Source organism: Vulpes vulpes, chromosome 8 (assembly GCF_048418805.1).
Source record: "Vulpes vulpes isolate BD-2025 chromosome 8, VulVul3, whole genome shotgun sequence".
Lineage (NCBI taxonomy): Eukaryota > Metazoa > Chordata > Mammalia > Carnivora > Canidae > Vulpes > Vulpes vulpes.
This window is the reverse complement of record NC_132787.1, coordinates 4,984,316-5,011,276: the sequence shown is the minus strand read 5'-3', so window position 1 is coordinate 5,011,276 and position 26,961 is coordinate 4,984,316. Positions and strand designations below refer to the sequence as shown.

At 46.3% G+C, this 26,961-nt stretch overlaps 1 protein-coding gene across 8 annotated transcripts in view; it reads right to left on the bottom strand.

Annotated features, from left to right (window-relative positions):
* FMNL3 (formin like 3) overlaps positions 1-26,625 on the bottom strand; it is a 53,647-nt gene extending 27,022 nt beyond the window's left edge. For all 8 annotated transcript variants that reach the window (XM_026000263.2, XM_026000265.2, XM_026000264.2 and 5 more), the window contains exon 1: positions 26,283-26,625. In XM_026000263.2, the coding sequence (XP_025856048.2) occupies positions 26,283-26,408 (126 nt within the window). In that variant the 5' untranslated portion in view covers positions 26,409-26,625. The remainder of the gene's footprint in view (positions 1-26,282) is intronic.
* Positions 26,626-26,961: the final 336 nt, after the last annotated feature.

Below are 26,961 nucleotides of genomic sequence, written 5' to 3'. Positions count from 1 at the left end.
GGCTTTGCTGCCAACCAGGAGATGAAGCTCAGCACGGCTCTCCTGGCCTACCTCCCTCGCATCCTTCTTTCTAGACCTTAGGTTTGGAGACGATCACTTGAGACAGCCTGGAATGAGCCAGAGCCAACTGTGAAAGGTTCCAGGAGAAGAACCGTATCCTGGGGCAGAAAGGCAATCACAAGACAGTTGGGTGTAGGACACTTAGCTGGAGGGCGAGGTGGCCCTCCCCATCTGTGATGGACTGGGGGCAAGCGCTTCACTCAGCCCCCTGCACGTTGGAGAGTTCAAGGATAGGAAGGGGTGGGCTCCAGGCCTCCAGCCCTGGTGCTGCCAAACCCCACGGTTCCCCTCTGTTCCTCATCTCCCTCCGGCCACAACCCTCTTGCACAGGAGCTCTGGTGTTCAACATAACTCTAGCCACACACAGTTTCATCTAGGCCTGGGCTGCCCTGTTACACTCATGGGAAAGTTGCTGGGGTACCTCATGACAGCAGACATCGGAAAAGTGGGTGCGCCCTGACTTCAGAGTCTGTCGTGGTTAGGTCTAGCTTGCTGCTTTTGTTTACTTGGAGCTAATCACTCTGGGGACAAACTGCCAGAGGAAAGCCAGCTTTCACAGGCTCAGAGCCCTGTCTGGAGAACGTGCTTCTGTGGTCACCAATGACTCTATAACCAGAAATGACTTGCTGAGCAGTCATGGGCCAAGTCCCTGAACAGTCTGGAGGAAAAAGCGATGGATTCACCAGATGTCTCAGGCTGAGCTCTGCAACCTACACCAGGGAAGTCAGATGAAGGAGAGGCCCTAGAAGGCCAGCATCAATCAAAGAGGTAGTTTTTTTCCAAATACAACTGTACCCCCAGAGGCCTCTTCTTCACCCTGGAGGACCCTTCCATTGGATCCTGAAAAGGCAAAGGAAGTTGGTCATCTCCCCAATGCCAGCAAACCCTCCAGTTCTACCTCTGCCACACTGTCGGCCTCATACCTGGTATCAGATAACCTCTGTAGGTAAGGGGCCCCCATATGCCAGCTCAGGGACATCCCTTCTGGCCTACTCGGTCAAGAAGCACACGAGCTCGGATAGAGGAACTCAAGGTAGCTGTTCCCAACTGAGCCCCCAGGCCCTAGCTAAAAAGCCACTGCCACAGCAACTTGATCTGTCTGCTGGCTCCTCAGCCCCTCCTCGCGGTTAGCCAGACCCACACACTCCCCAGTTACGCAGAATGGAAACTATTCTGCTGGGGGCAGCCGGATTTCCAAAGCTAAGGAGGCTTGGGGCAGAGCCTCACATTCTCCCTGTGGCCAACCAAGGTCCCCACTTCTCCTCATATTCTCCCCTCCTGCTTGGGGAGCCCTGAGAGGCAGTGCTACCTCTCAGAGGACACAATGTTTCTGCGGTTACATCACCCAAAGGTTTTCCTCTCTCCCCCAAGACCACAGCCTATTGCTTACTGAGACCCTATACGTGTCCCTCCCAGGGCCTCTCATCCATACCCTCCCTTCCAGTCTCACTGTCACCATTAAGTAGACCCTCATTGTTTACTCCTAACACTCTGGGATAAACTTCCAGCTAACATCCCTATTTCCAGCCCTCCCTTCCTTCCTACCTGCACATGGATGAAATGTCTCAACTTCTCAGCACCTAAGATAAATCATGTCTCTTTTCAATTCAGAAATCTTCTCTGATTCCTTATCATTTACACACACACACACACACACACACACACACACACACACAAAACCCTGCACTCCTTGGCCTGCTCTTCTTAGCATCTTTTTTTTTTAAAGATTTTATTTATTTATTCACAAGAGACACACAGAGAGAGAGAGAGAGAGAGAGAGAGAAAGAGAAGTAGAGACACAGGCAGAGGGAGAAGCAGGCTCCATGCAGGGAGCGTGATGTGGGACTTGATCCTGGGACTCCAGGATCACGCCCTGAGCCGAAGGCAGGCACTACACCACTGAGCCACCCAGGGATCCCCTCTTCTTAGCATCTTAAAATAAGAAAGAGCTTCAAAGGTAAGACTGTCTCCCAGGTTGGCCCCTGCATCTCTGACCAGCCTTGTTCTCTTTGGGACTCTCTTCTGGAATAGCCACTCTTGCCATAGGAGCTGCTTGTAATTGATGTTTCCCCAAATCTCCCAAATCCCTATCTATTACTGACTCAAAATCCATCAGTTCTGTGACAACTCAACCTAAAATAATCAGCCCCTCTTCTGAGCTCCAAAGCCTAATCATATGTGAAGAATGGTATCGCAGGGACCTTGGTATTCCCCACCTTCTTCTCAACTTCCTTAGCAATGAACCCCGATGTTCAGTTGAGCACTTGGCAGCTAATGTATTTCTCACCTTCCCTTGCATTTAGGTATGGCTGTGTAGCCATGTGGGACATAAACAGAAGTAGTGTGTACGATTTCTGAGAAGTGTCATTAAAAGGAGGGAGCACACCCTTCTTTCCCCCTCTCCACTTCCAGCTGGTTGAAATGCGGAGGTAATGGCTGGAACTTCAACAGCTATTCTGAACCATGAAGTAACCTTGGAAATGAAGTCCAGATGGATGAAGCAACAAGAAGGAAAGTACCTGGTCACTGATACCATGGACCTCAACCCAAATTAAATGTGTTCCATACAGTGTCTTTCATGGGGATGTTTCCTCTGTTCACAACTAGAACATGAATTCCTTGAGGGTAGGGGCCATGCCTTATCCCTTCTTGAATCGTGTACAGGTGCTTAATAAGTAACTGCTCCTGCTACTACCTCTTCTACCACCAACTTCTTTTTTGACCTCTCTTTATTTTTGGAGGGGATTATCCAACTCCTCACTGTTGTCCTTTCTATTTCTGGCCTCTCTCTCAGGTAATCTGCTTTATCTACTGTAGCCCAAATCACTTTCTTTACATGTTGTGTCTCCCTCAGCAAACTCCCACTCCTCATTCTGAGTTTCAAGTCTGTCCTTCAGTTCATGCCATAAATCTGAGCCACTCCCCTGCCCTTCTCTTTAATCAGACTCATCCTAGAGCCTCCTAGACCATACGCTCCCAAGCACAGGGATGACTACCAGATTATTTAACACTGTAGTGCTCAATAAAGATTGGGCAGGTTGAATTTCCCCATACAGATACTCCTCTTCCTCCTATGCTTAAGTGTTCTGCTCCATGACACCCTAGAGAGATCATTCCCAACTATCAGCAAGGCCTCTCCAATTCAAAATAGGTGATCTAGCAAATCTTTCATAAGTTAGAGTGGCAAGATTCACACACCCCCCCAACAGTATCTCCACACATTTACCAATGCCTTCAAAACTACGTTCAAAGAGCTGTGACTTATGGCTAATGTCGCCTCACCTTTTCTTGGACACCCACTAAATATCCTATCACAACCTCAGAGTGTACTTAAACAGCAGTGACTGATGAGCCACACTGCTCTGGCAGGAATCCTGACTCTACCACTTTCTAGTTATGTGGCCTTGGGAGAATTATTTAATCTCTGTGAGTCTCAGTGTCCTTATCTGTAAAGTGGAGGTAGAAATAGTATCTCCTTTTTAGGGTTGTTATGATGATTAAATACGTTAACATATGTAAAGTATTTATTTGTTTATTTATGTATTTAGTCTATGTAACACATTTATTTTATTTTTTTAAAGATTTTATTTATTTATTCATGAAAGACAGAGAGAGAGAGAGAGAGAGAGAGAGAGAGAGAGAGAGAGAGAGGCAGAGACACAGGCAGAGGGAGAAGCAGGCTCCATGCAGGGAGCCTGATGTGGGACTCAATCCTGGGACTCCAGGATCACCACCTGAGCTGAAGGCAGGTGCTAAACCGCTGAGCCACCCAGGGATCCCCTATGTAAAGCATTTAAATCAGAACCTAGGTAGTAAATGTTACATATAATGCTAGCTATGCTCTTTGTTGGGGTTTTTCATTCAACATTTAACTGGAAAACAACTATATGCCAAGCACTAAGTTAGGAGCTGGGCATATAAAAATAAATAGGGCAGGATCCCTACATTCAGGAAGTTTATATCCAGAGGGCAAGGTGATAAGCAGACCATGGGTCAGTGTAAGCAGTGCTGCTGTGAGAGAGCTACACATGGCACCGTGCAAGCCTGGGGAGGCAACATCTAATTGGACAGAGAAACCAAGGAAGGTTTCCTGGAAGAGATCCTGTAGGATTTGGTCTTGGGACACTTGGGTGGCTCAGTGGTTGAGTGTCTGCCTTCAGCTCAGGGCGTGATCCTGGTGTCTTGGGATTGAGTCCCTGTGTCGGGCTCCCCACAGGGAGCCCACTTCTCCCTCTACTTATGTCTCTGCCTTTTTTGAATAAATAAATAAAATCTTAAAAAAAAAAAAGGGATTTAGTCTTAAACATCAAGCAGGAGGGATTCAGGTAATGGCAATAAAGGAAGGGAAGATGGTGATATTCTAGGCAAGGAGACAGCAGCTCCATGACATGGAAGCTCAAAACATCATAAAAAGTCCAGAAGTCCCTAAGCGATTTGCAGTAATGAAATGACAGTGTATAGGAGGAAATTAGAGTAGGCAGCAAACAGTCAGAAGACAAAGGGTCTTAGGGGCTAAGGTAAGTAGGTGGCCATGAATAGGATAATAATGATACCACTATTAAAATGAAAATAGTAATAATGGCAAAAGCTACCATTTATTCACAAAACTGTGATAAGAGCTCTCTATGAATTACCTCGTTTCATTCTCACAACAACGCCATGAAGTTGGGACTATCATTACTCCCATTTTATAGCTGAGTTAGCAAAGGCTTGGAAAGCCTGTGGAACTTGGCCAGGTTCACAGAGCAAATCTGTACTGGAGCTGGGATTTGAACCCAGGTCTGCTTCCAAAGCCTGAGCTTGTAACCTCACACAATGAGGCAATGAATTATATTAGCCCTTCTCTGTGCCTTTTCAAAGTTTACACATCCTTCCAGATCAACTTCCCTCATGGAACCTCCCCAAACTACCCAGAGTTCACACACTCCTTCCTCAGAACTTGCATGAGGTTTACTGACCTTCACCTCCTATTGACAATCATATTCAATCACATCTTCAACAACTTTGGGGACCTTTATGTACTACACGCTGTGCCAACGGGAAGATATGTTTTGCTTTGTGGTAATTCTTATATATTTACAAAGAATGGGGAAATTGCAGTTTATAAACATCTGCTCTGGGCCAGGCACTGTGCTAGATCCTTTAATTACAGGATGTCATGGAAAAATCACTTCTCATATTGTTATTCACCCTTCACATTCTGCGTTATTTCCCAAACTACACTGTAAGCTCTGTGAGGGGATGGACTTTGCCTTGAACACACTTTTCCTAGACAAGAATGTCTGGCACCCAGAAGAAGTTCCATAGACACTGGGCCACCCATGTGGGCAGCAGAGGCCAGCTGGGGGCAGCACTCCATCTCACCCAGTACACTGGCGAGGGACCCAGCTCTGGCTTTCTCATTATAAAACTAAGAGCTTATTATCAAACCATAAAACTTAATGAATCCCTTCCTACTTCCAGACTATATGTGGGACTCTTGCTTTATTGGAAGGATAAACCGAGGCCCAACATTGGGCGCACGTCCATCCATAATAAGTCACATGCGCTGGAGAGAGGCACCACAAGATTTCTGTCTCCTTTTCTTTCTCAATTGCTCTCACATGTAGGTCTGTCCTCAGTGGTTCAGTGCTCCTGTCCTCTTTGGAGAGAAACAATAATGACCCCAGTCTGCTCTCTTCCCAACATTGTCCCTCTCGTGCCTTTAAGTAAGGCCAGAGCTTGACACACCGTTGTTGGTGCTCACACCCCAATTTCATCTGTAAATGTCCCAGATCTTTTAGGTCTCGTTCGATCATCCAGCTAGGAAAACAACAACAAAATCTCTTTGGAGTTAGCCTTCTGACAGTTCCCACCCCATGACCAAAGAGACCTTGAATTTTCTCTGCTTCTTACGACATCTGGCCCCCTAAGTAACAAATTCACTGCAGGCTACAGATGGGGAGTTGAACGTTCCTGAGCATCTCTTACACGCCAGGCACTTTTCTCACCTAATCTGCCTTACTGCCTTCGATAACCACTACAGGTAAATGTTATGCTTGTTTAACTGGTGAGAGAATTAAGACTCTGAAACCAACTGGCTCGAGATCACACAGACTGACGTGACAAAACCCAGATTCAAATCCAGATATGTGGCCTCCAACGTAACTGTTGCCAGGACATGGTTTTTTTTCTACCATGTCCTGCCATCTCTTTATCAAAAAAACCCCCAAAAAACAAAAAACAAAAAAATCTCCATTTCTAACTTGGGAAGGTCCACCTGGATTTGTCTGACTGGCTTTGGTTGATCATTAAACAGTACTTCCCTGTCCAGCACAACTGGGATAAACCAGCTAAACAAGGTGTGCCAGACACCTAAAGTTCAAGGTTTCTGTCTCAGAGTACAAAGGAGACCATGCAGGGCAAAGAGACAAGGGCATTGCCTTCTTGAACACCATGCGGTGACAATTCCCTCATATATGAATGGCATTTTAAACATTCAGAGGGCTATGGATAACAGCATGGACTTTGGAATCAGGGGTGACCTAGATTTGAAGCCTGGTACTTTTTATGAGACAGAGGGAAAGTTATTAAATTTCTTTGAACCTAAGTTTCTTCATCTATAAAATGTGGATTATGGTATCTACCCCTTTTAAGAAGTGAAGGGACAAATGAACAAAAAGGATTTTGCACGGTACCTGGCCCAGGAGAAAGACTCTATAAATGGTAACTGGGGTGAGCTACTCCAGGAGACTCAGCTGACTCGAGTTAACTTCTAAGGATACATTCAAAATACAGTTTCATAGTCCTTTAAAATACGTAAAAGTGAGAGTAAATGCTGTAGTAGAAGAGTGTAAATATATTTATATGTTTCTTAACTCTCTAGGTTAGAGCAATTGCATATATTCCCCTTGGAAAGATAAGACTGAGACACTGGGGCAGCCCGGTGGCTCAGCGGTTTTAGTGCCACCTTCAGCCCAGGGCATGATCCTTGAGACCCAGGATTGAGTCCCACGTTGGGCTCCCTGCATGGAGCCTGCTTCTCCCCCTGCCTGTCACTCTCTCTCTCTCTCTCTCTCTGTGTGTGTCTTTCATGAATAAATAAATCTTAAAAAAAAATAATAAAAAGACGGAGACACCAACAGCCACCCAGTAGATTCACAGGAAAGCTGGGACCACGGGATCCCTGGGTGGCTCAGTGGTTGAGCATCTGCCTTCAGCTCAGGGTATGATCCTGGGATCCTGGGATCGGGTCCCCTAGGGAGCCTGCTTCTCCCTCTGCCTACGTCTCTGCCTCTGTGTGTGTGTGTGTGTGTGTGTGTGTGTGTGTGTGTGTGTCGTGAATAAATAAATAAAATCTTTAAAAGACATAAAAAAATAAAAACTTAAAAAAAAAAAAAAAAAGAAAGCTGGGACCAGAATCTGGGGAGATGCAAACGAGTCACTAAGGTGCCCTGCCGAGTGATCTGGGACAATTCCAATTCCTCTAACCTTTCGGAGTTTTGGCTAAGCTACCTTTAGTGTTCCTCCTTGTCTCAAATCCCTCATTTCCCCATTATCTCCTGACTTCTCAGGTTAAATCTGCAGTCTGCAAACCTGAGGTGTGATTTCTACCACAAATCTCTAAGCTTGGCCCCCTCGACTAACCACTCTTCCTAGCAAGTCTGTCCTTGCCTTGTGGGAGTGCACGCCCTCCCAGCCACTCAAAGGGCCATACTGTCTGTGGGGACAGAGACAAAGGTATGAGAATGCTTCGGCCCCCAATTTTATTCGACCAGTAGACACTGAAAATTGTCAAGTATTAATTGCTATCCCAGACTTCTCCTTGGAGTTTCAGCTTTATTTTTTTTTAAAGTGTTTCTTTTTTTTTTTAATTTTTTATTTATTTATGATAGTCACACAGAGAGAGAGAGAGGCAGAGACATAGGCAGAGGGAGAAGCGGCTCCATGCACCGGGAGCCCAACGTGGGATTCGATCCCGGGTCTCCAGGATCGCGCCCTGGGCCAAAGGCAGGCGCCAAACCGCTGCGCCACCCAGGGATCCCGGAGTTTCAGCTTTAAATAGCCAACTGCCTGGTAGACATTCCACCTGGATGTCCCCAGTTTCTGAGACCTCACACGCCTCCAACCAGCCTCACCACTTTTCCTTCAACGTTATTTTCTCTCCTGTGTTCTCTTAACTAGTAGCACCCCCATCTCACTGCTCTAGCAAGCTAGAAATCTGGGTGCCATCCTGAAATCCTCTCTTGCCCCTCATCTTCTCAATGTCAAGTCTAACCAGCTGTCAAGGCCCTCACATTTAATTTTTGTCACTACCTATGGACTCTGTTGCATGCTTCTCCATACCAGCCCTGGCTCGGGCTCCCACTAGCAAGGCGGCACTACCAAGGCCTCCCTGACCACGCTCGCTTCTCTGCCCACCAATCTGCCTGACGCCTCCCACTCCAACAACCCTCAAGCAAGCGTCTGCACGAGGACTCCTGACATGCCTGCTCTGCGTCGCCTGGCTGCCTCTGCTCGTGCTGTCCCCTCTGCCCGGACCACGTTCTCGCCTACACGTCTCTCCCACTCCTAATTCTCCCTTTAGCCGCAGATTTCCCCGTGCGGGCAGCATTCCCGAGCCTCACCTCTACGCTGGGCTCCCCAGATGCTCCCGCATGATCTCTAGCACTGCACTTCCCAAGCTGTATATTGCAATTACATGTTTCGTGTGCTTGTCTCCCTCTCTAGACTGAACTCCTGGGGGCAGACACTGCCTTAGTCATCTCTACTTTTCTGGCACTTAACATTATTCTAAGTGCTCAGTAAATGCTTACAGAGTGAATGAAGGCTAGGCTGCAGTCAGTGAGTCTCCGAGGGCTGGCACTGGGTCCTTCCCCCCCTTCTCCAGGCAGGAAAGATGACACCGTAACTGTTCTCAGTTCACAGCCTCAGGCCCTCCAGAGTACTGATGTGAATCTTTTCACCTGCCTTGCCATAGAGTAAGGATGGAGTAAACTGTCTGCCCTCTTGCCCCCAAGACAATCGGAAACAACTGATAGTGTTTTTATATGGTTATGACACCATCTTGATATTTCCCTGGGCATCTGCAGCAACAGGTACTGGATGAGTTCTTTACAATTCTTGGAAAGAATCAACTGAGTAGCCAAATGCCACCATAGCCTGTCTAGCTGGCTACCCCTCACCTCCTGAGGTTATGCTCCAAACTTTAAATAAGGATACTCTGGGGAAATGACAAATAACTGCTTTGGGAGCTCACCAGGACCAGTTGCCCCATAAAAGCACAGATTCTTAATTCCTCAGTCACCCACGATGCCAGCAGTAATTAGCCAACCCAAAGGGAGCAAGTAATAGCTGCTGTTGGACCATCATTCTGGAACTCATGCCAGATGCATTGGAAAATAATCTGCAGACGTGAGCACTTCACAAGGGATTCACCAAGTGCCCTGACTGCCAAGGACCTGAGGATAATGAGCGCTTGTGTGATGCTGATTCCGCTGAGCAGCAAGTAAAAACAAAATAACCACAACCACAAACAAGAAGCTTGTCCAAACTAAGAGGCTCAAGCATATCCTGGACACATAAGGCTCAAATAAAGACACTCTTTCCCAGTTAGCTCTGATCCATCTATTCTAGAACATTATCTGGGCCTCCCTCTAAGGCTGGCATCAAGGAGAGGGGAGTATGTGATCTCCTGATTGCCAGTCTGCATCTGGCACATTAAGAGTGGCCCCCACCACCCCAGAGTTCCCTACTGTCCCAGGAGCACGGATCTGGCCCAGGCAGGCCTATTCAAGCGATTCTGGCTTTGGTACATGCCCCAGTCCAAAAGGCTTTTAACGTCCAGGGCTGTACAAGAAATGAAATTGTGCTAAACAGCAGGCAAGGGTTACAGGTTCTGAAAGGCCCTTAGGCCTGTGGATAGGTCAGGACAAAGCCAATATCATCAGCTGGGAAAGCAAGGAGATGACTGGGTGGCATGCAGCTCAGTGATTTGACAACTTGTGGTACATAAAACCAGTCCCTACCCATCAACAGTAATTCAAATTTCTTGAACATTCTTTTTCGGCCCCTTAATACTAGATCCGTAACATTAAGAGGTTAGTGGTCTTAAAATATTTCTACTTAAAATTTATTAAGTGGCCAGTATGCCAAACACTGCCCTGGATCCTTTATATCCTCACAAAATCCCTAGAAGCTAGGTATTATTATCCTGATTACACAGATAAAGAAACTAAGGCTCAAAGAAGTTAAGGCACTGGCCGAAGGTCATAAAGATAATAAGTGGCAGAGCCAGGATCCAAATCCAGATTCACTGAGTCCCAAAGCTCTTGAAAAAGGCCTGGCTGAACAGGCAAAAGGAATCCCTGAGCTCCTTGTAGTTTCCCAGCCCAGATTTCTTATTTCTCTGCCAGTCAAGAACATACAGAGTGGATTCAGGAAATCTTTAGAGAATCAAGCTTGAGGAGCCCTGAAAAGACAAGACTCTAAAAGACTTACTCTTAGACTCTTAAAGACTCTACTTCTATCCCTAAGAAACAAGACTGAATAATACTGACTTCACAGGAAGCCTACAACCTTTTGTTGGACCCAACATCCCCTCCAAATATCTCCCTAAAGTCCTGCACAGGGCAGCCCGGGTGGCTCAGTGGTTTAGCGCCGCCTTCGGCCCAGCGCGTGATCCTGGAGACCCGGGATCGAGTCCCACGTCGGGCTCCCTGCATGGAGCCTGCTTCTCCCTCTGCCTGTGTCTCTGCCTCTCTCTCTCTCTCTCTCGTGAGTAAACAAATAAAATCTTTAAAAAATAAAAATAAAAAAAATAAAGTCCTGCACAGCTCACCCGCAGACCTATGAGTCCCAACCCTGCCCAGAGCAGGTACTAGAGGGAGAAAATGGAACAGCACATAGGGAGGAGACACATTTCTCCTCCACTTAAATACAGCCCAGGACCTCTGCAAATTAAAAGCTCCCTCTTTACTGAATCCACTCAGCTTTAGTTATAGGTCGCACTTTTTATTTTTGTAACCAGCCAACCCGCCAAATTATAGGCTCAAGCCACCAGTAGGCACGCCAAACACTGGGGCCAGCCTAGCAGAGGCACTGCCCTTTCTGGCCTGAGGGTGGGTAGAGGAGTGAGGACTGAGCACCAGTCAAACTTGAAAAGGCAGAGGGTATGATCACTCTGCTGTGGACAAAGTTGAGTGAGGATGAGGAGCCTGGTCTCACTCAGACCACCATGCTGCCCAGAGGGGAGCCAGATTCCAGAATTCTCCACACAGCAGCCATAGTGAACTCTTACTACTATAAAGCAGATCAAGTCATTCCACCTACAATAGTACCTAAACTCCTCACCAAAGCTGACAAGGTCTCCCGTGATCTGGGGGCCCTGCTCACCTCTCTCCAGCATCCTTGTCAATCAATCTGGCACTCCTCTGCGTTCTCAACTGTGCAAACCTCCTTCCCACTCCACAGCTTTGCACAGATTGTTCTCTCTTCCTAGAAAACCCTTCCCTGAGGTCTTTACATATGGCTACACGATGGATCAGGGCAGGTGGGTCTGCACGACCAGAGTAGAGAGACCACAGAGGGATCTGTTACAATACACCAGGCAAGCAATGAGGACCAACTATGGCAGTGGTAGTACATACAGAGAGAAGGTGGGAGGAAGAATAGCTTAGCGTGACTCCCGGGAGTCTGGCCTAGATGACTAGCTGGAAGAGGCTGCGGGGCCACCCTTCCACCCTCTACCCCAATAGTGTGTAAGGAAACACGAGCGGGTAGAAAGTGGCTCACAAACACCGGACACTATTACTACACAATGAGCTACACTTATTGGGTACCTACCACGAACAAGCCATTGTTAATAATACAAGTTATACAGTGCAAGACAACATTTCATCCTAAAGGAAGGCATAATAGATTTAGCAAAAGGAAAGAATTAGCTCCAAACTTGGTGACCAGAAATGGAGTCTTCTAAATTTTTGGACTTCTGCAGTTTAGAGGTAACATATGGATCATCCTCTATCCAGTGCCGCTTACATCAAATTATTCTGATTTTGTAACCTATAAGGACTGGGTCGCCGTGTATTTCTCCCATATGTCAATCATTCAGTTTAGGGAACAAACCCATGAATGGCCATGAACCACTTGCCAACGATCTCTTTTCCCCCGCTGAAAGCCCAGGCAGGAAGGCCTCCACAGCCTTCTCTAGCAATCAGGGACACTTCAGACAAAACTCTCTACCAACTGCCCCTCTGACCTGATCCAAGCTCACCTCTCTGTTTGTACCTGGTTTCCTCTGTCCCAGCAGCAGGGCTTCTGGCTGCCCCTCACATGCCTGGCTCATTCTTCCCCTTTAACCTCCTCCCCTAAGCTCTGGCCTGCAACAATGTCCTCGCTCCTTATCTACACCTATCCCCTTTAAGACCCGAATGAAAGTCCATGTCCTCCTCAGAGCACCGCCTGATTGGCAATCCTCTGCCACAGGGACTCTTCCCTAACTCACCAACACTTCAGTGCTTGTAGCTGTGTGACACTCTGTGACCTCATGATCTCCTTTGGTCTTCCCAGATGGGACTGGGCAAGACAAAGGGCATCCCCATGCTATGGATAAGATAACAGGTATACGAGAGGTACATGAGGAGTCTCGTAGACAATCTGAGGACACACGCTTGTTCTAATTCTCTAGTTGTTCAAAGTACAGTTCTAGGTATATGTTTTGTCTCTCTAACTTAGATAGTGAGCATTGTCTTCTCTTTCTTGGTATTCTCCAAAGTACTCAGGAAAGTGCTGTGTTGACAGCAGGCACCTAAGACATACTTCCTTAATAAATCAAGAAAGGAAGGAAAATGAAATGAAAGCAGAAAACCGCTCATAAACTTCCAAGGCTGTTTCTGGCATTCATTTAGAGGGAGCCTTTGTTATTGCTCTCTCCTAACTACTTGTTCTTTGCCTCCCAAGGACATACCATAATTTGCGATTAATTATTTGCTTAATATCTGTCTTTCCAGGGGTGCCTGGATACCTCAGTCAGTTAAGCCTCTGCCTTTGGCTCAGGTCATGATTCCTGGATCCTGGGATAGAGTCCCACTTTGGGCTCCCTGCTCATCAGGGAGTCTGCTTCTCCCTCTCCTCCTGACCTGGCTTGTATCCTCTCTCACTATAAATAAAATCTCTCACTCTCTCAAATAAATAAAATCTAAAAAAAAAAATCTGTCTTTCCCTGTAAACTCCACCAAGGTAGAGGCGATATTTGTCTTTTCACCACTGTATACCCAGTGGTATTGCTGGCACACAGTAAGTAAAACAAAACAAAATAAAACAAAACCCTCCAAAACCTGAAAACCAAAACACTTGAATAGCCCATGTCCTAGTGGGATAAGTCTGACTGAATCCAAAGCCCAAATCTTCCTACCACACCTCTTAGCAAAGGACGCCTTGTCCTGGAGCCTCCCATATATTCTGCTATAATCTACACACCCTCCTCCAAAGCAGCAACCAAGGGAAAGGAGGCTGACCCCGGGAAGAGAAGGAAGCCCTAGCTCACAACAGGGGCTTGGAGTCAGACTGCTTGGATTCAAATCCTAACTTCACCACTTACTGTGTGATCCTAGTGAGCTACTTAACCTTCCTGGACCTCAGTTTCCTCATCTATAAAATGCAGATAATAAAACTACTTCATAAAGTTGTGATGATTAAATGAAGTCATGTGAAGAACTTTGCATGGTGCCTGGCATACCATTAGCCCTGGAAATGTTAGCTATGAACATGATTAGCTATCTGTATTCCCGGGAGATAAGAATCTAGAGAATGTGGCTTCCGTGGGGGTCAGGGCTGCTAAATGGTCTTGACTTTGAAAAACTTAGCAGCAGTGAAGTCCAGAGCTCACATTTATTCTCTTTGCTGACTTCACCTGCTACAGCTCTGCTAAGGCTGGAGGTGCAGCTTTCACTGGCCTAGAAATAAAAAAGGCTAAAAATACACAACGAGGCTGTGTCTGGGGGACCAAGATCATGCCTACATTAAAGAATTTAAAATACAACCTCAGAGCAAAAGAGCATCTCCTAAGATTCTTTCTACTCTAAAAACTAGTGCCAGCTCAGCACAGGGCAGGGAATGGGCTGTGGCCAGTTGCTGACCCCACTGGTGTCCCTTCTCCCTCTTGTTCACTTCTTTTGGCTCAGTGCAGGGAATAATAAAGAGGAACTTTCTTCTTTGCAATAAAAGTTGAGTGCTGGGATGCCTGGGTGTCTCAGTGGTTGAGTGTCTGCCTTTGGCTCAGGTCATAATCCCAGGGTTCCTAGGATAGAGTCTTGCATCAGGCTCCCTGCAAGGATCCTGCTTCTCCCTTCTCCCTCTGCCTGGGTCTCTGCCCCTCTCTCTGTGTCTCTCATGGATAAATAAATAAAATCTTAAAAAAAAAAAAAAAGTTGAGTCCTTCTCCCCTGTTTTTTTTTTTATTGCCTCCTCTTCCCTCAGAAGAAAAATAAATACATGAGTAAAAATTTTTTTCAATCAACTCAAAAGCTTACAGAATAAAAAATGAGTCACTCATCAGCCCCAACTCTATCCATTGCCTTCCAAGGGTCATCACACAATTAAGTCTGCTGTTGATTCTTTCAGACCTTTTTTCTATATATTTACATATAAACATGTGGCTTATAAAGCATTATACACAGTCTCCTTTTAACTGCTTTTTAGATTATTTTATTTACACACATACACATCTTGGAGATTCCCATCAGCCACCGCCATTTATTGAGTGCCTACCCAGTGCCAGTTATTTGGCTGTACAGTGATAAGCATACATAAAGTCTCCACCCTCCTGGAGCCAACAGTCTCAGGGGACAGATAATAAATAAGTAATCAACAAATAATTTGAAAATGAAAATAATACAAAAGAAATAAGTAGCATGTTAAGATAGAAAATAAAAAGTGAGGGAGGCCTCTCTGAAAGGTGGCATTTTTTTGAAAGGTTTTATTTATTTATTCATGAGAGACACAGAGAGAGACAGAGGCAGAGACACAGGCAGAGTGAGCAGGCTCCATGCAGGGAGGCTGATGCGGGACTTGATCCTGGATCCCAGGATCATGCCCTGAGCCGAAGGCGATGCTCAACCACTGAGCCACCCAGGTGTTCCACATTTTTTTAAAACTGAGACCTGAAGTATAAGCTGGATCAAACCGCTTGAAGATTCAGGGAAAAGGCATTCCAGAAGAGGAAGCAACTTGTGCAAAGGCCCTGAGACAGAGGGGCTTGTACTGAAATAAAAGAAGGCTAACATGGAGTGTGGTGAACAGGAGGGTGAGTGAGGTTGAAGAGGTCAGCAGGACCAAATAATGCACAATCTTAAGGGCCAAGGCCAAGAGTTTCCTTTTTTCCTAGGTACAAAAGGAAGCCATTAAAGGTTTTAGGCAGGGGAAAGATGCTATGTAATTTATATTTTAAATTTGGCTGCTTTGTGGAAAATGAACAGGGGGATGGAGAAAGGGGCAGTAGAGGAGGCCAGTTGGTTGGATATAATAGAAGCAAGAGCTGATATTGGTTGGACTGAAACCATGGTAGTAGAGAGAAAATGGATAGATCTGAGATATATTTTTGGAGATGGAATCAGGTATGCGAGAGACAGAAGAAAAAATTAAGGATAACTCCCAACATTGGCCTTGAGTAACTAGGTGAATGGAAGGGAAATAGATTTGGACACAAAACAGACCATCAGGTTGTCCCTAGTTTTTTACAGTTAAACAGTGCAGCCCTGAGGATCCTTTTTTTTTTTTTTTTTTTTTTTCCTGAGGATCCTTTATATGCACCTTCCTGCACATGTGTAAATAGTTCTGTAGGACAGTTTCCTAGAAGATGGCCTGGTCAGAGGGTGTGCCCATTTGAAATGGATAGACACTCTAAAATGCCTTCAAATATGCCTGTACCAAATTACCCCACCATTAATTGTGTATTAATGTACCATTAAGACACCCATAGACATTATCAATCTCTCAAATTTCACCTAGATGATTAGTAAAAAAAAAAGTGTATTTTTTAAAAAGATTTTATTTATTTATTTGACAGAGACTGCAAGCACAAGTAGGCAGAGCAGCAGGCAGAAGGAGAGGGAGAAGCAGACTCCCTGCTGAGCAGAGAGACGGATGAAGGGCTGGATCCCACGACCCTGGAATCATGACCTGAGCCGCAGGCAGATGCCCAGCCGAGCCACCCAGACTCCCCAAAAGCATATATTTTAAATATTCATTTCCTTGACTTCTAGTAAGATTAAGAACCTTTTTCCTTAACTTTTAATTACATAATGAACGCACAAGTACACATTCTCCTTATAAAAAATGTAAACATTTTATAAAGCTAAATTAAATTTAATTTGACTTTCCTGTTCCTCCCAATACGGTCCCTTCCCTCCCTCCATCCCAGAGGTAACCACCGTATACTTCCAGAAATTTTTCTGTGCATTTAAAAATCTATACATACGATCAAGGATTAAGCGTTTTTTAGAAGTTGTATTCCAGCAGTCCTTTTAACATGAACAACAACAACAAAAAAAACTGAAAATTTTTGCTTAAGGCTCCTCTAAGTAAGTGACATTTAAGTGGAGACCTTCTGCAGGTTAGTTAACCGCTCTGAGCCCTGGTCTTATCACCTGCAAAGGAGAAGTGACACAAATGCCTCACAGAGTTGTTGACAAGTTAACGGATGTGACACATGTAACAGCATGCGGCATATACCCAACAAATGTTGTCTTTCCTTAACCTATACAAGTTAAATTGAGGCATTTGGTGGAGACCAGAAACTGAGCCATTCCTATAAGGATGAGGTAGGAGACTCTACCCAGAAAAAAAGTTTTTTTCATAATAAGGCCCCTAAAACCTCTTTCCTTCAAAAATTTTAGTATGAAATGTTCTGAGATGTAAAAAAAAAATCTTAAAATTATTATTAGTTTCTTTTTCCCCCTGTAAGGTAGAAAGCAAGAGGATTTAAGCATAAAAGTAACTCCTAGAGACTGGCTATTCCCAGTTCCCTCTCAGGCACACCCTGGGAAGCTGACTGCCTGAATATTCCCAGAACTTGGGCCTGCAGGAGGCAGTTGCTACATTAGGCAGGTAGGACCGCCAAACACAGGATATGACCTAAACTTTGGATCTCACTGCAAGGATGCCACTGGTTCCCCTGGCTCGTCAAAGTACATCCTGTCATCCCTAAACTAGATGTTCCTGGAGGCTGAGAGTGTAAGGACAGACCCTATCACAAAGTGTCCTTAATCAAAAATAAATCAAAATGTCCAGGGGCAAGAATATCTCCCCTAAATGAGAGTCAGCCAAGTTTCAACAAGCTCTCTTGTTTGGAACCACCACCAAGAGACATCATTTTATCTGAAGTGATAGCCAGGGCTTCTTCTCCTTACAAAATATCAAGAGTACTTGTATCAAGGGACTTCTGTGGCTCCACCTTCTCCCTCAGCTCTACCTTCCCATTCCTCTAGGCTCAAAGCCAGAAATTCTTTAGCAGATCCAAGAATAAGCTTTAAACCCCCAGATACTGTGTGTGTGTGTGTGTGTGTGTGTGTGTGTGTGTGTACACATATGCGTTAGGGTGGGGAGAATTAGGGGTCACAGGTCTAATCAGATTTTCAAAAGGGTTGGTTACCCACAAGATTCAGAAGCATTGTTCAAAGATCTCTCAAACATATTCCCAACCTCAAAGAATTTTTACCTTGGCTTGAGTAGCTAACCAGGGGTAGGTAAAGATCAGCAGTGGAGTATGCATACCCCAAACTGCTCCTTGATAAATTTATGGTAGGGCCCAAAGTACAGAGGGGATCAGGGAATCGGGCCTTAAACCTAAAGACAGAAGTCATAAAAGAGATCCATTTCTTGCCTGAGGGCATAACAGGAAGTGGGGAAAATCAAGAAAGTACCAAAAAACTATGGTTCTGCTTTCACTTTTACTGCCCCCCCGAAGCTTAATCCCCAACTGGGACACGGGACAAGGGAGGTATAGATTAGTAGAAGATGATTCTCAGCAGGGGTGCTGTCAGCATGTGGACAGGAGCATTCTTTACTGTGTGGGGCTGCCCAAACGCTGTAGGATAGTTAATATCCCTGGCCCTGCAGCACTAAGTGCCACCCAGTCAGTATAACCAAAACATCCTCACTTATTTCCAACAACTCCCTCCTGGGATCATACCACCCCCACACAACAACCACTTTTATTTATGGGAACAGAGATTGGTGTAGTGGGTAATGTATATGCCACAAACATTTATTTGTAGAACCTTTGAGGGTTACAAAGTATTTTTACTATGTTTTCTACTTTAAACAGCCTCAAAATCCTGTAAGATAGGTATATCATCATCAGCCATTTCATAAAGAATGAAGTTTGCTCAGAAAGAAACATTTTTTAAAGATTTTATTTTAGGGGTGCCTGGGTGGCTCAGTTGGTTAAGCATCTGGCTTCAGCTCAGGTCATGATCCTAGGGTCCTGGGATCGAGCTTACATCAGACTCCCTGCTAGGTGAGGAGTCTGCTTCTCCTTCTCCCTCTGCCCATCCCTACTGCTTATGCTCTCTCTCTCTCTCTCTCTCTGTTCTCTCTCACAAATAAATAAACTTTTTATTTTTAAAAAGTTTATTTATTTAAGAGATAGAGAATGTGGGTGCATGAGTGTGAGGAGGAACAGAGGGAGAGGGAGAGAAAAACTCAAGCAGACTGTACTGAGTGCAGAGCCCAACATGGGGCTCCAGCCCAAGACCCTGAGATCATGACCTGAACCAAAATCACGAGTCATATGTTTAATCGACTGAGCCACCCAGGTGTCCCTGTAGGTAGGTAGTTCTTAAAATAAACATCTCCTAAAGTAGGGAAAACCAGGCTCATCCCCAGCTCTTCTTAAAGAGGCACTGGGCAACTGCAGAAGGGGTATGACATAGTCTAGACCTGAGTAGATGAGCAAGTAGGGAAGGAAGAGAATACATACCAGCTCTGTTAATGTGTTTAGGGACCCAGAGGCAAGATGACCAGCCCCAACTCCAGCCCCGCTGGCAATAACACTGGCTTAGGGTGGGAAGGTGGTAAAAGAGATGGGGAGGGGACAGGAGGAAGAGATGAGGACAAGAACTGAACCACCACATTGGAAACAGCCTAAACCCTTCTTCTCCTGGCAAAATTCATCACGTAAATAATTCTGCTAGCCCCCTGGTTCTGAATATTATTTACAACACCATTCAAGGACCTCAAAGTACTTTATAAACTAAGAAGAATGTGCAAATTCATAAAGCGGGCGGGGGGGTATACTGCTTCCAAAACACCCTCTCCAGGTCCTCTCTTACCAAAACACACAAACTCCCAGCCCATGACTTTGCTATGAGGGGATGAAGGACAGAAAAGGCGAGAGAATCTGGACAGAGGGGGCTCTGAAAGATGAAAAGAGAAGCAGAGAACAGGCTGGGAGGCAAAGGCCAGCAGGGTATCTCAAGGACAGGGAGGCGGCTTGACAGTTCGACGTCTTCCTTGGGTGATTCATTTTCCCATGTGGAAGGAAAACAACACGCAAAGATGCGGCTTTGCTGAGGGAGGCAAAAGAGAGACTGGAACTGGGAACTCAGGAATTCTAGCTGCTTAGTTCATCTCTGTTCCAGAATGTACTTTTCTTTATGGATGACGATCTTAAAACCCTTCAGTCCCCAACTGGTGCTGATCAAAGAGGGAGTCCTGAAGCACCCAGCGAGGAGCAGGAGGTGGGGGTGCTGTGTGGAGACAGCACCCTCTCTTATCTTCAAAGTAAAAGGTCCTTCCTCTTCTCTGAAGTGCATTTCCGAACTGGAATGAACCCCCGGCCTTTCCCTGGCACTGCTTCAGCTCGGCTCAGACTTGGAAGAAATGTTTCCCCAGGATTGAGGCGACCAGCCTGGTCGACCAGTCAACACTCTGACTTCAGGCAGCCAGCGCTGCCGTCCCCTGAGCCCACGGTAGTCAGTTCTGGGGCGGAACTCTGGTCTTGACCACAGAACCAGGCCCTGGCTCCAACCAGCCTTCCCAGGCAACCTCAGGGGCACGGGAGGATCTGTGGTCTCATTTCCTCTCCACCTTGGCTTCTTTTTTCACTTCATTGAAGATTAGCTATTTCCACCACGACTAGTTCCTGTTCTCAGCAGCTGTCGTGGTTGTTTCCCCACAGACAGAGCTCTGAAACACTGGTGTGGCTGCCACCTGGACCGTCCCAGCTGCAGACTTGTCCCAGACCCAACAAGTCCTGAGCTAAAGGGTTTCTTCATCCCAGATAAAATAGCAGGGAGAAGAAATTAAGGGACAGGAAGCAATTCCAAGAACTCCACAGTAGATACACCAGTGTATCCATTTTAAACATTATTTTAATCTCATAATATGCTCTTTCATATGTGAAAATTTTTATAATAAAAATGTGGAAATGTACACATTTATCACATAGAAATATGTATCTGTAATAAATACCCAACAGAGAGCAAAGATCACAAAAGATGGCCAAAACATTTATGATGAAATGTTGAAAGAAATACAAAGTAAAACACTATTTCTCATTAATGAAATTGGCAAAGGTTTTTTAAAAATGTTAAACCATCCAGTAATGTTTAGCTTACAAAGAATGGGAGAGATACATACTGTCAGTGAAAAAGCCAACTAGTATAACTTTTTTAGAAACATATTTCTCAAAAGACTTTAAAAAAGCATATCCCCCCCACCCCAAAAAAAAACACATCCCCTTTGACCCAATAATTATACTTCTAGCAATTTATCCTACATAAATAATCAGAGGTGCATACAAATAGTTATGCACAGGATATTCTTCACAGTTGTTATTTATAGTGGCAAAAAAGAGAAAAAAGATAAGGCATTAATAAAGTACTATACTATGAAATACTACCTAACTATGAAATCGTGATACTGAGGAATGTTTAAACAAAGGAGAAAATGCTTAAGAAAGTAAAATAAAGGGGATCCCTGGGTGGCTCAGCGGTTTAGCACCTGCCTTTGGCCCAGGGCGTAATCCTGGAGTCCTGGGATCAAGTCCCACATTGAGCTCCCTGCATGGAGCCTGCTTCTCCCTCTGCCTGTGTCTCCTGCCTCTCTCTCTCTCTCTCTCTCATAAATAAATAAATAAATAAATAAATAAATAAATAAATAAATAAAATCTAGTTCATTAAAAAAAAAAGATAGTAAAATAAAAATCAGCTTACAATACAATTTGCACAGTATGATCCTAAAGGTTAAAATAGGTATAAGTACATCAAAAAGTTAATAGTAGACAGTGAGATTACAGGTGATTTTAATTCTCTTCTTTATATTTTTCTAGATAGTTTATACTTGTTGCATTTTTAATTTCTAAATTTGCTTAATAAACATGTCATTATTATTGTCATAATCAGGAGAAAAGAAGCTATTCTCAATCCTCCCCCCTTCCTTTGAAGATACGCGCATGCACTACTTCTTTTTTAAAAACTATTTGGAAATATGTATCGAGGACCTTAAAAACTTTACATCCTACAACCTAGCAGGTTCAATTTTGGGTTTCTATCCTAAGGAAAACTCTAAATATTGAAAAAGTTTTATACATCAAGATGTTCATCATAGCATTGTTTATGATGGCAAGCAGAAGCAAACAACCTAAATATCCAACAATAGAACAGTTAAGCACACAATGGTACATTCACTTGAGGAACCACTGTACAGGCATTTAAAAATGTTTACAATGACAGGCTTGGGAAAACTAGTGAAATAACAAAGCCAAAAAAAAAAAAAAAAAAGAAAGAAAGAAAGAAAGAAAAAACACAAACAAACCCCAAAGTATATTCCAATATTACAACATTATACAAAACCTTATGCAGAGAAAAAAATATGAACAGTTTTAAAAACACATTGGCTCCATTTGGTAAAGGAACTAGAGAAAATATGGATGTTTTTCTTCAATATAAATCTTTAGTCTTTTCCTCTTTCTAAATTGCTCAGACTTTTCTTAGGGAATGAGTATTACTTTAAGAGGAAAAAGAAAAAAGCTAAAACTCCTTTTAAGCAATGAAAACATTCCCAAATGACAAGAAGCCCACTCCATCAGCCCTATCCCCTGAACTCCCCACACACCTCCCCCAGTCTAAGGCAGGGTCACATGGAAAGGTCAAGAGAATAAGGCTCCTCTCTTGTGGCCTAAGGTCTTCTCCATGGGGTCTCTGAGCAAAGGGGTTCCCCTGACCAGCTGCTGTCAAGGGTCCTCTCCCTCCCCCATGTCCTATTCCAGCCTGAACTAATTCACCACAATCCCCAGGGCTGGGAAAAAATTTCCATCATGGCCATTTGGAACTTGATATTTAATCCAAGTTTTTCCCATCCCCTTTCTGTGTCACAAGAGGCCCTCAAAGCCTCTTAGACAGCTAGCACCCAGACCAGCTTAGCTCCCATGTCAACGCTACACTTAGAGCAAAACCCCAAGCCATCAGTCATCACCAGGGAAATGTGAGAGGAGGAGAGGAGGACCCATGGCAAGGACAGGCTCTGTCATACAACCCCACCCTTTTGCCCTGACAGCCTTCTCCTGAGGGATATCCAGGGCTTTTTCTGGCGTCAGAACGTTTAGACTCCATTTCCAGTCCATAATAAGTCAGCAAAGAGAAAAGTGAGGGTGCAAACACAGCATGGGCAGACAGCTATCCTTTCAAAGCAGTTAAGAGATCCCTGCCTCTCCTCTCTTAGCAAAGGCCAGTACTGGCATCTGAGAAACTGAGGTTGGGTAGTAATCTAGTTGGGACCAAAACACAGACTGGGGCTTTATCAGAACAGAGATGGGTTCTCATTCTGGTATTAATAGAGAAGCTCCAATAATTGCACCATCCCTAAACTTCTCAGCTCAACAGCATAGGAATTGCTGCTCAGACAGGGGGGTAAAGAAGGATCCCAGAGAAGGGGGGTAAAGAAGCATAACACAGCTTCACAATCTTTTTCATATCAGGGCACAGCTAGAAAATGATACTATTTGTATAGCACACGGAATAAATGATGGAACTGATCCCAGTCAGAGGTGACCAATCAGGGACCTCAGCTGCCCCCAGGTATGAGGGGATCAGTATCCAAGCACAACAGTAGGGAAGTCTTAGATTAGGGCACTGGGCCAGATTAGAACTCTTGGGATCAATGTCCTAAACAAATCATCTCATGGCCTTAGACCTTCAACTCTACAACCTCGGCTGACAGGCTATGTGTCAGATCATGTGTCTGTTCCAGAAAACTGGGAACCTGTGGTCTTGACTCACAATGATATAACTTCCCCAGCCAGTGTGCTTTTGGGGGGGTGGGGTTGTTCCAAAGATACACTGGAACTGGGGGAATCCCTCCATCTCACAGAAGGCAAATCCTGAGACTAGCTATACAGAATAGGGTAATTGGTCTCATCATATTTCTAAACTTAAAATCCTTTTGGGGAATACAAGTGATCTCAGATCTGAGTCACTGCTGAGAGCTACAAATTTAAAAGCTACCATTTACTGAGCATATAGTAGTTGCCAGACTCTGCTATCTAAGTACCTGACTTCCAGTTTCATTATATCCACACAGCAACTTCATGTGGCAAATACTATTATTATCCTCATTTATAAGAAGAAACTGGGACTCGAAGAGATTAAGCAACTTGCTTAAGGCCAAACACTTTTTTCTAACTAGAGACTGTGGAGAGGCCAGTATTTGAGGCCACTTTACCTTGAAAATCCATATGCTTAACCAAGACACCAGTATGTCACCTCAACAAATACCCAAATAACTTTTTCATAAACCAAATCAATCATAATGATGCTGACAATATGGGAAAGAAAAGAGTAAGAAAGGATCAGCTTGTCTGACTCACACAATCAAGAAAAAAAGCTAATCTATACTGAGTACCTCCTGGGTACCAAGGGCCTTATATACATGGCTCATCTAATTCTCATAAACCTATCAGGACAGAAATTATTACCCTATCTTCTAGATAAAGAAATCTATAAAATTCATAGATGAGGCTTAGAGAGGTTAAGACAGTTACTAAAACAGCCTTGGCTTTTTCTACCACACTACACTTCTCCTGAATACAGGAAATACACCTGAGCTTACTCCAGGGTCAAACATCCAATGGCCAGTGCTATTTCCAAATAGTAGGACAGTAAAAGAAGGATAGTGAAAAGGGCATGTTACAGAAGCAGAGGAAAGAGCCCCCAGAGAAGAACTCAGATCCCTAAGAAAGTATGATTTCTCTGTGTTGGAAAAGTGAGGTAAAATCCCCTCCTCCCATAAGACAGCTAACTAGCCCTGGCCTGCCCTGTTCCAACCCCCGATCAGCAGCAGCTCAGACACACAGAAACAAGACCAAAACAAAAGCCAAGAGGAACCAAATCAAAACTTTATACAGAAAATATAACTTGCAAGTGGGTGGTCCCTCTGGCTTGACCTGTGCTCTCTGGGTGCTCTGCTTAGTAATCAGGACACCATGTGCATGTTGCGGCTATTAAGCCATCAATTTGCCAACTAACTAAACAAACTTGTCAACCAAGCTCCAATGAGGACACGATCAACTCTGGTTCTGAGCTCACACAACCAACAGCCTGGCAGCCTTTACCTAAGGCAGCCCCTGACCCAGTCCACCTGAAACCATCGCTTTCTCTCCAATTTCTGTAACTACCTCCCGCCAACTCACGGTGGTGGTGGGGAGGAGGGGGGATTTCACACCCCCACTGGAGTGCATATTCCCTCCCACTCTTTTCCCCAACAGTTGAGCTCTTGTTCTCAAGGGCACCAAATCCCAATCTCTCCTTCTCAGCCTCTGAGTTGGCCACAGTACATTAGTAATCACTGACTCACCCATCCCCTTGAGGAGGCTGGGGGAAATGCAGAGGGCCACAGGATGTGTGGCCCAGATCCCTTTGGCCCTCTGCAGAGTTGGTGGGCAGAGAGGTTCCCGTAACACGGCTTCCCCCTGGAATACCTCTGAGCTGGCTTGTGGTGCCAGTGGGCTAATGTCAGGCTCTCCACCATCGGAGAGGCCGGGATCTCTAGACAGTCCCACTGTTGCCAATAGATCTAATCTCCCTATTCCAAGGCAGATGAAATCCAATAAGGCTGCTAAGTCCACAACTATTCCCTCCGCATGGGCAAAGGCAAAATCGGCCCTCTGGGCCGTACCAAGAATAACAGCAGCATTAACACTGCTCCTTTAGAGAGTTCTCGGAGGAACTAGGAACTATTTCCCCAAGTTTCTTAAAGGTTTACCTCTGCTAGCAAATGTCCCATCACCTAGTTCACTTTCTTTCTCCAAAACCTCATTTTGTTTGTTTGTTTGTTTTGTTTTTTTACCTCCAACACATTTACTGGCTTCATCCCAGGGATACCAGGTCAAATCCTCCCTATCCACAGAGCCAGTGACACCAACGTCCAATTCCCACATCAAAGGAGAATCCCAAAGTCGGCTTAAAATTCATCTATACAGGTCTTTGGGAAACCCACAGAAAGACTAAAAAGAAGCACAGGCAAAGAACACAAACCAGCCACTAGGGCTTAACATAAAGAGGGAGGGGAAAAAAAAAAAAAGGACGCGGGATGGTTTGTGTATTGTTTCAATTGGAAAAATACACTGGTGAAATGGTTTATCCACATGTTCAGCCTTTTGGGCAAATCCACTAAGAACTCTGCAGGATGCCTGCAGGCCATTCTGAAAATAAGTAGAATGGCATCACCCTCTATTCCACCCCCTTCGACAGCTCCCAGCCCCCTCTCCTCCATTCCCCACCTCCCCAAACATCTGGTCTGGGCTGGAAGTGGGACCCACTCCCCGGGAAGCCTCCATGTTAACACGAGAGGCGGTCTCCCCAGCCAGAGGACCCTGACTTGGGCTGAGGGGCGGGCCGGCCCCAAGTTTCTGGATTCCACCCCGCCCCCCACCCCGCACCAGCAGGAGGCTCAGAAATGGGGCTTCTAGGGACCCGGACCGGGAAGGCTGTCGGGGCGGTGGGGAGAGGTGTGAGGGCTGCAGAAGAGGGAGGGAGAGATCCCGGCGAAGAAGACGTGCGGATCCCGGCGAGGTCCCGGGCCGGGGACCCCTCCTCCGAGGTCGGGAGGCCAGCGGCTGCTCCGAGGTTGCAAGGGGGCACCGAGCGCGCATCGGCAGCGCCCCCGGCCCCGAAGGGGTGGGCCGGCCGGGGGCACCCGGGCCTCGGGGACGGCAGGAGGGGGAAGGGACCGGGCTCGGCTCTCACCAGCACCAGGGCGAACCTCTCCTCCAGCTCACAGGGCTCGGGCATCGGCATCTTGCCGGGCGGCGGCAGCAGCGACACGGAAGGAGGCTCGCCCGGGCCCCCCTCGGCGCTCTCCAGGTTGCCCATCTCGGCGGGGCCCCCTCGGGGGCCTCAGCCCCCCACCTCCACGCCCGGGGGCCTCGGGCTCGGCCGCTCCGACCCGGCTCCTCCCTCGGCGGCGGCTCCCGGGCCCCCGCTCCTCGGCCCCGTGCGGGGCGCCGGGCTCCTCGGGGTCCCGCGGGCGGCGGCGCGCGGCGAGGGCGGAGGCAGCGCAGCGGACAGCGGCAGCCAAGCGACAGAGCCGGCGGCCGCCGCTCCCGCGTTGCCCCTCCCCGCCCCCTCGCGCTCTTTCCCGTCCCTCCCCCCCCACTTCGCTTCCTCCCACCCACTCCCGGCCGCGGCTCCCGCTCCCCCCGCCCCCCGCGAGCGCCGACTGCAGCCCGCGCCGCGCGCCCCATTCATGCAGGGCCCGCCTCCCGCCCACAGGCCGCCCCGCCCCCGCGCCCGATTGACGGCCGCGCCTGCCAATCACAGCGCCTCCCGCCCCCCGCGCCTCGCGCCTGGCGCCTAGCGCGCCCTGGCGGCCCCCATGCGAATCGAATCGCCGCGGCGTGGACGCGCGGGAGGTGGACCCGGCCCT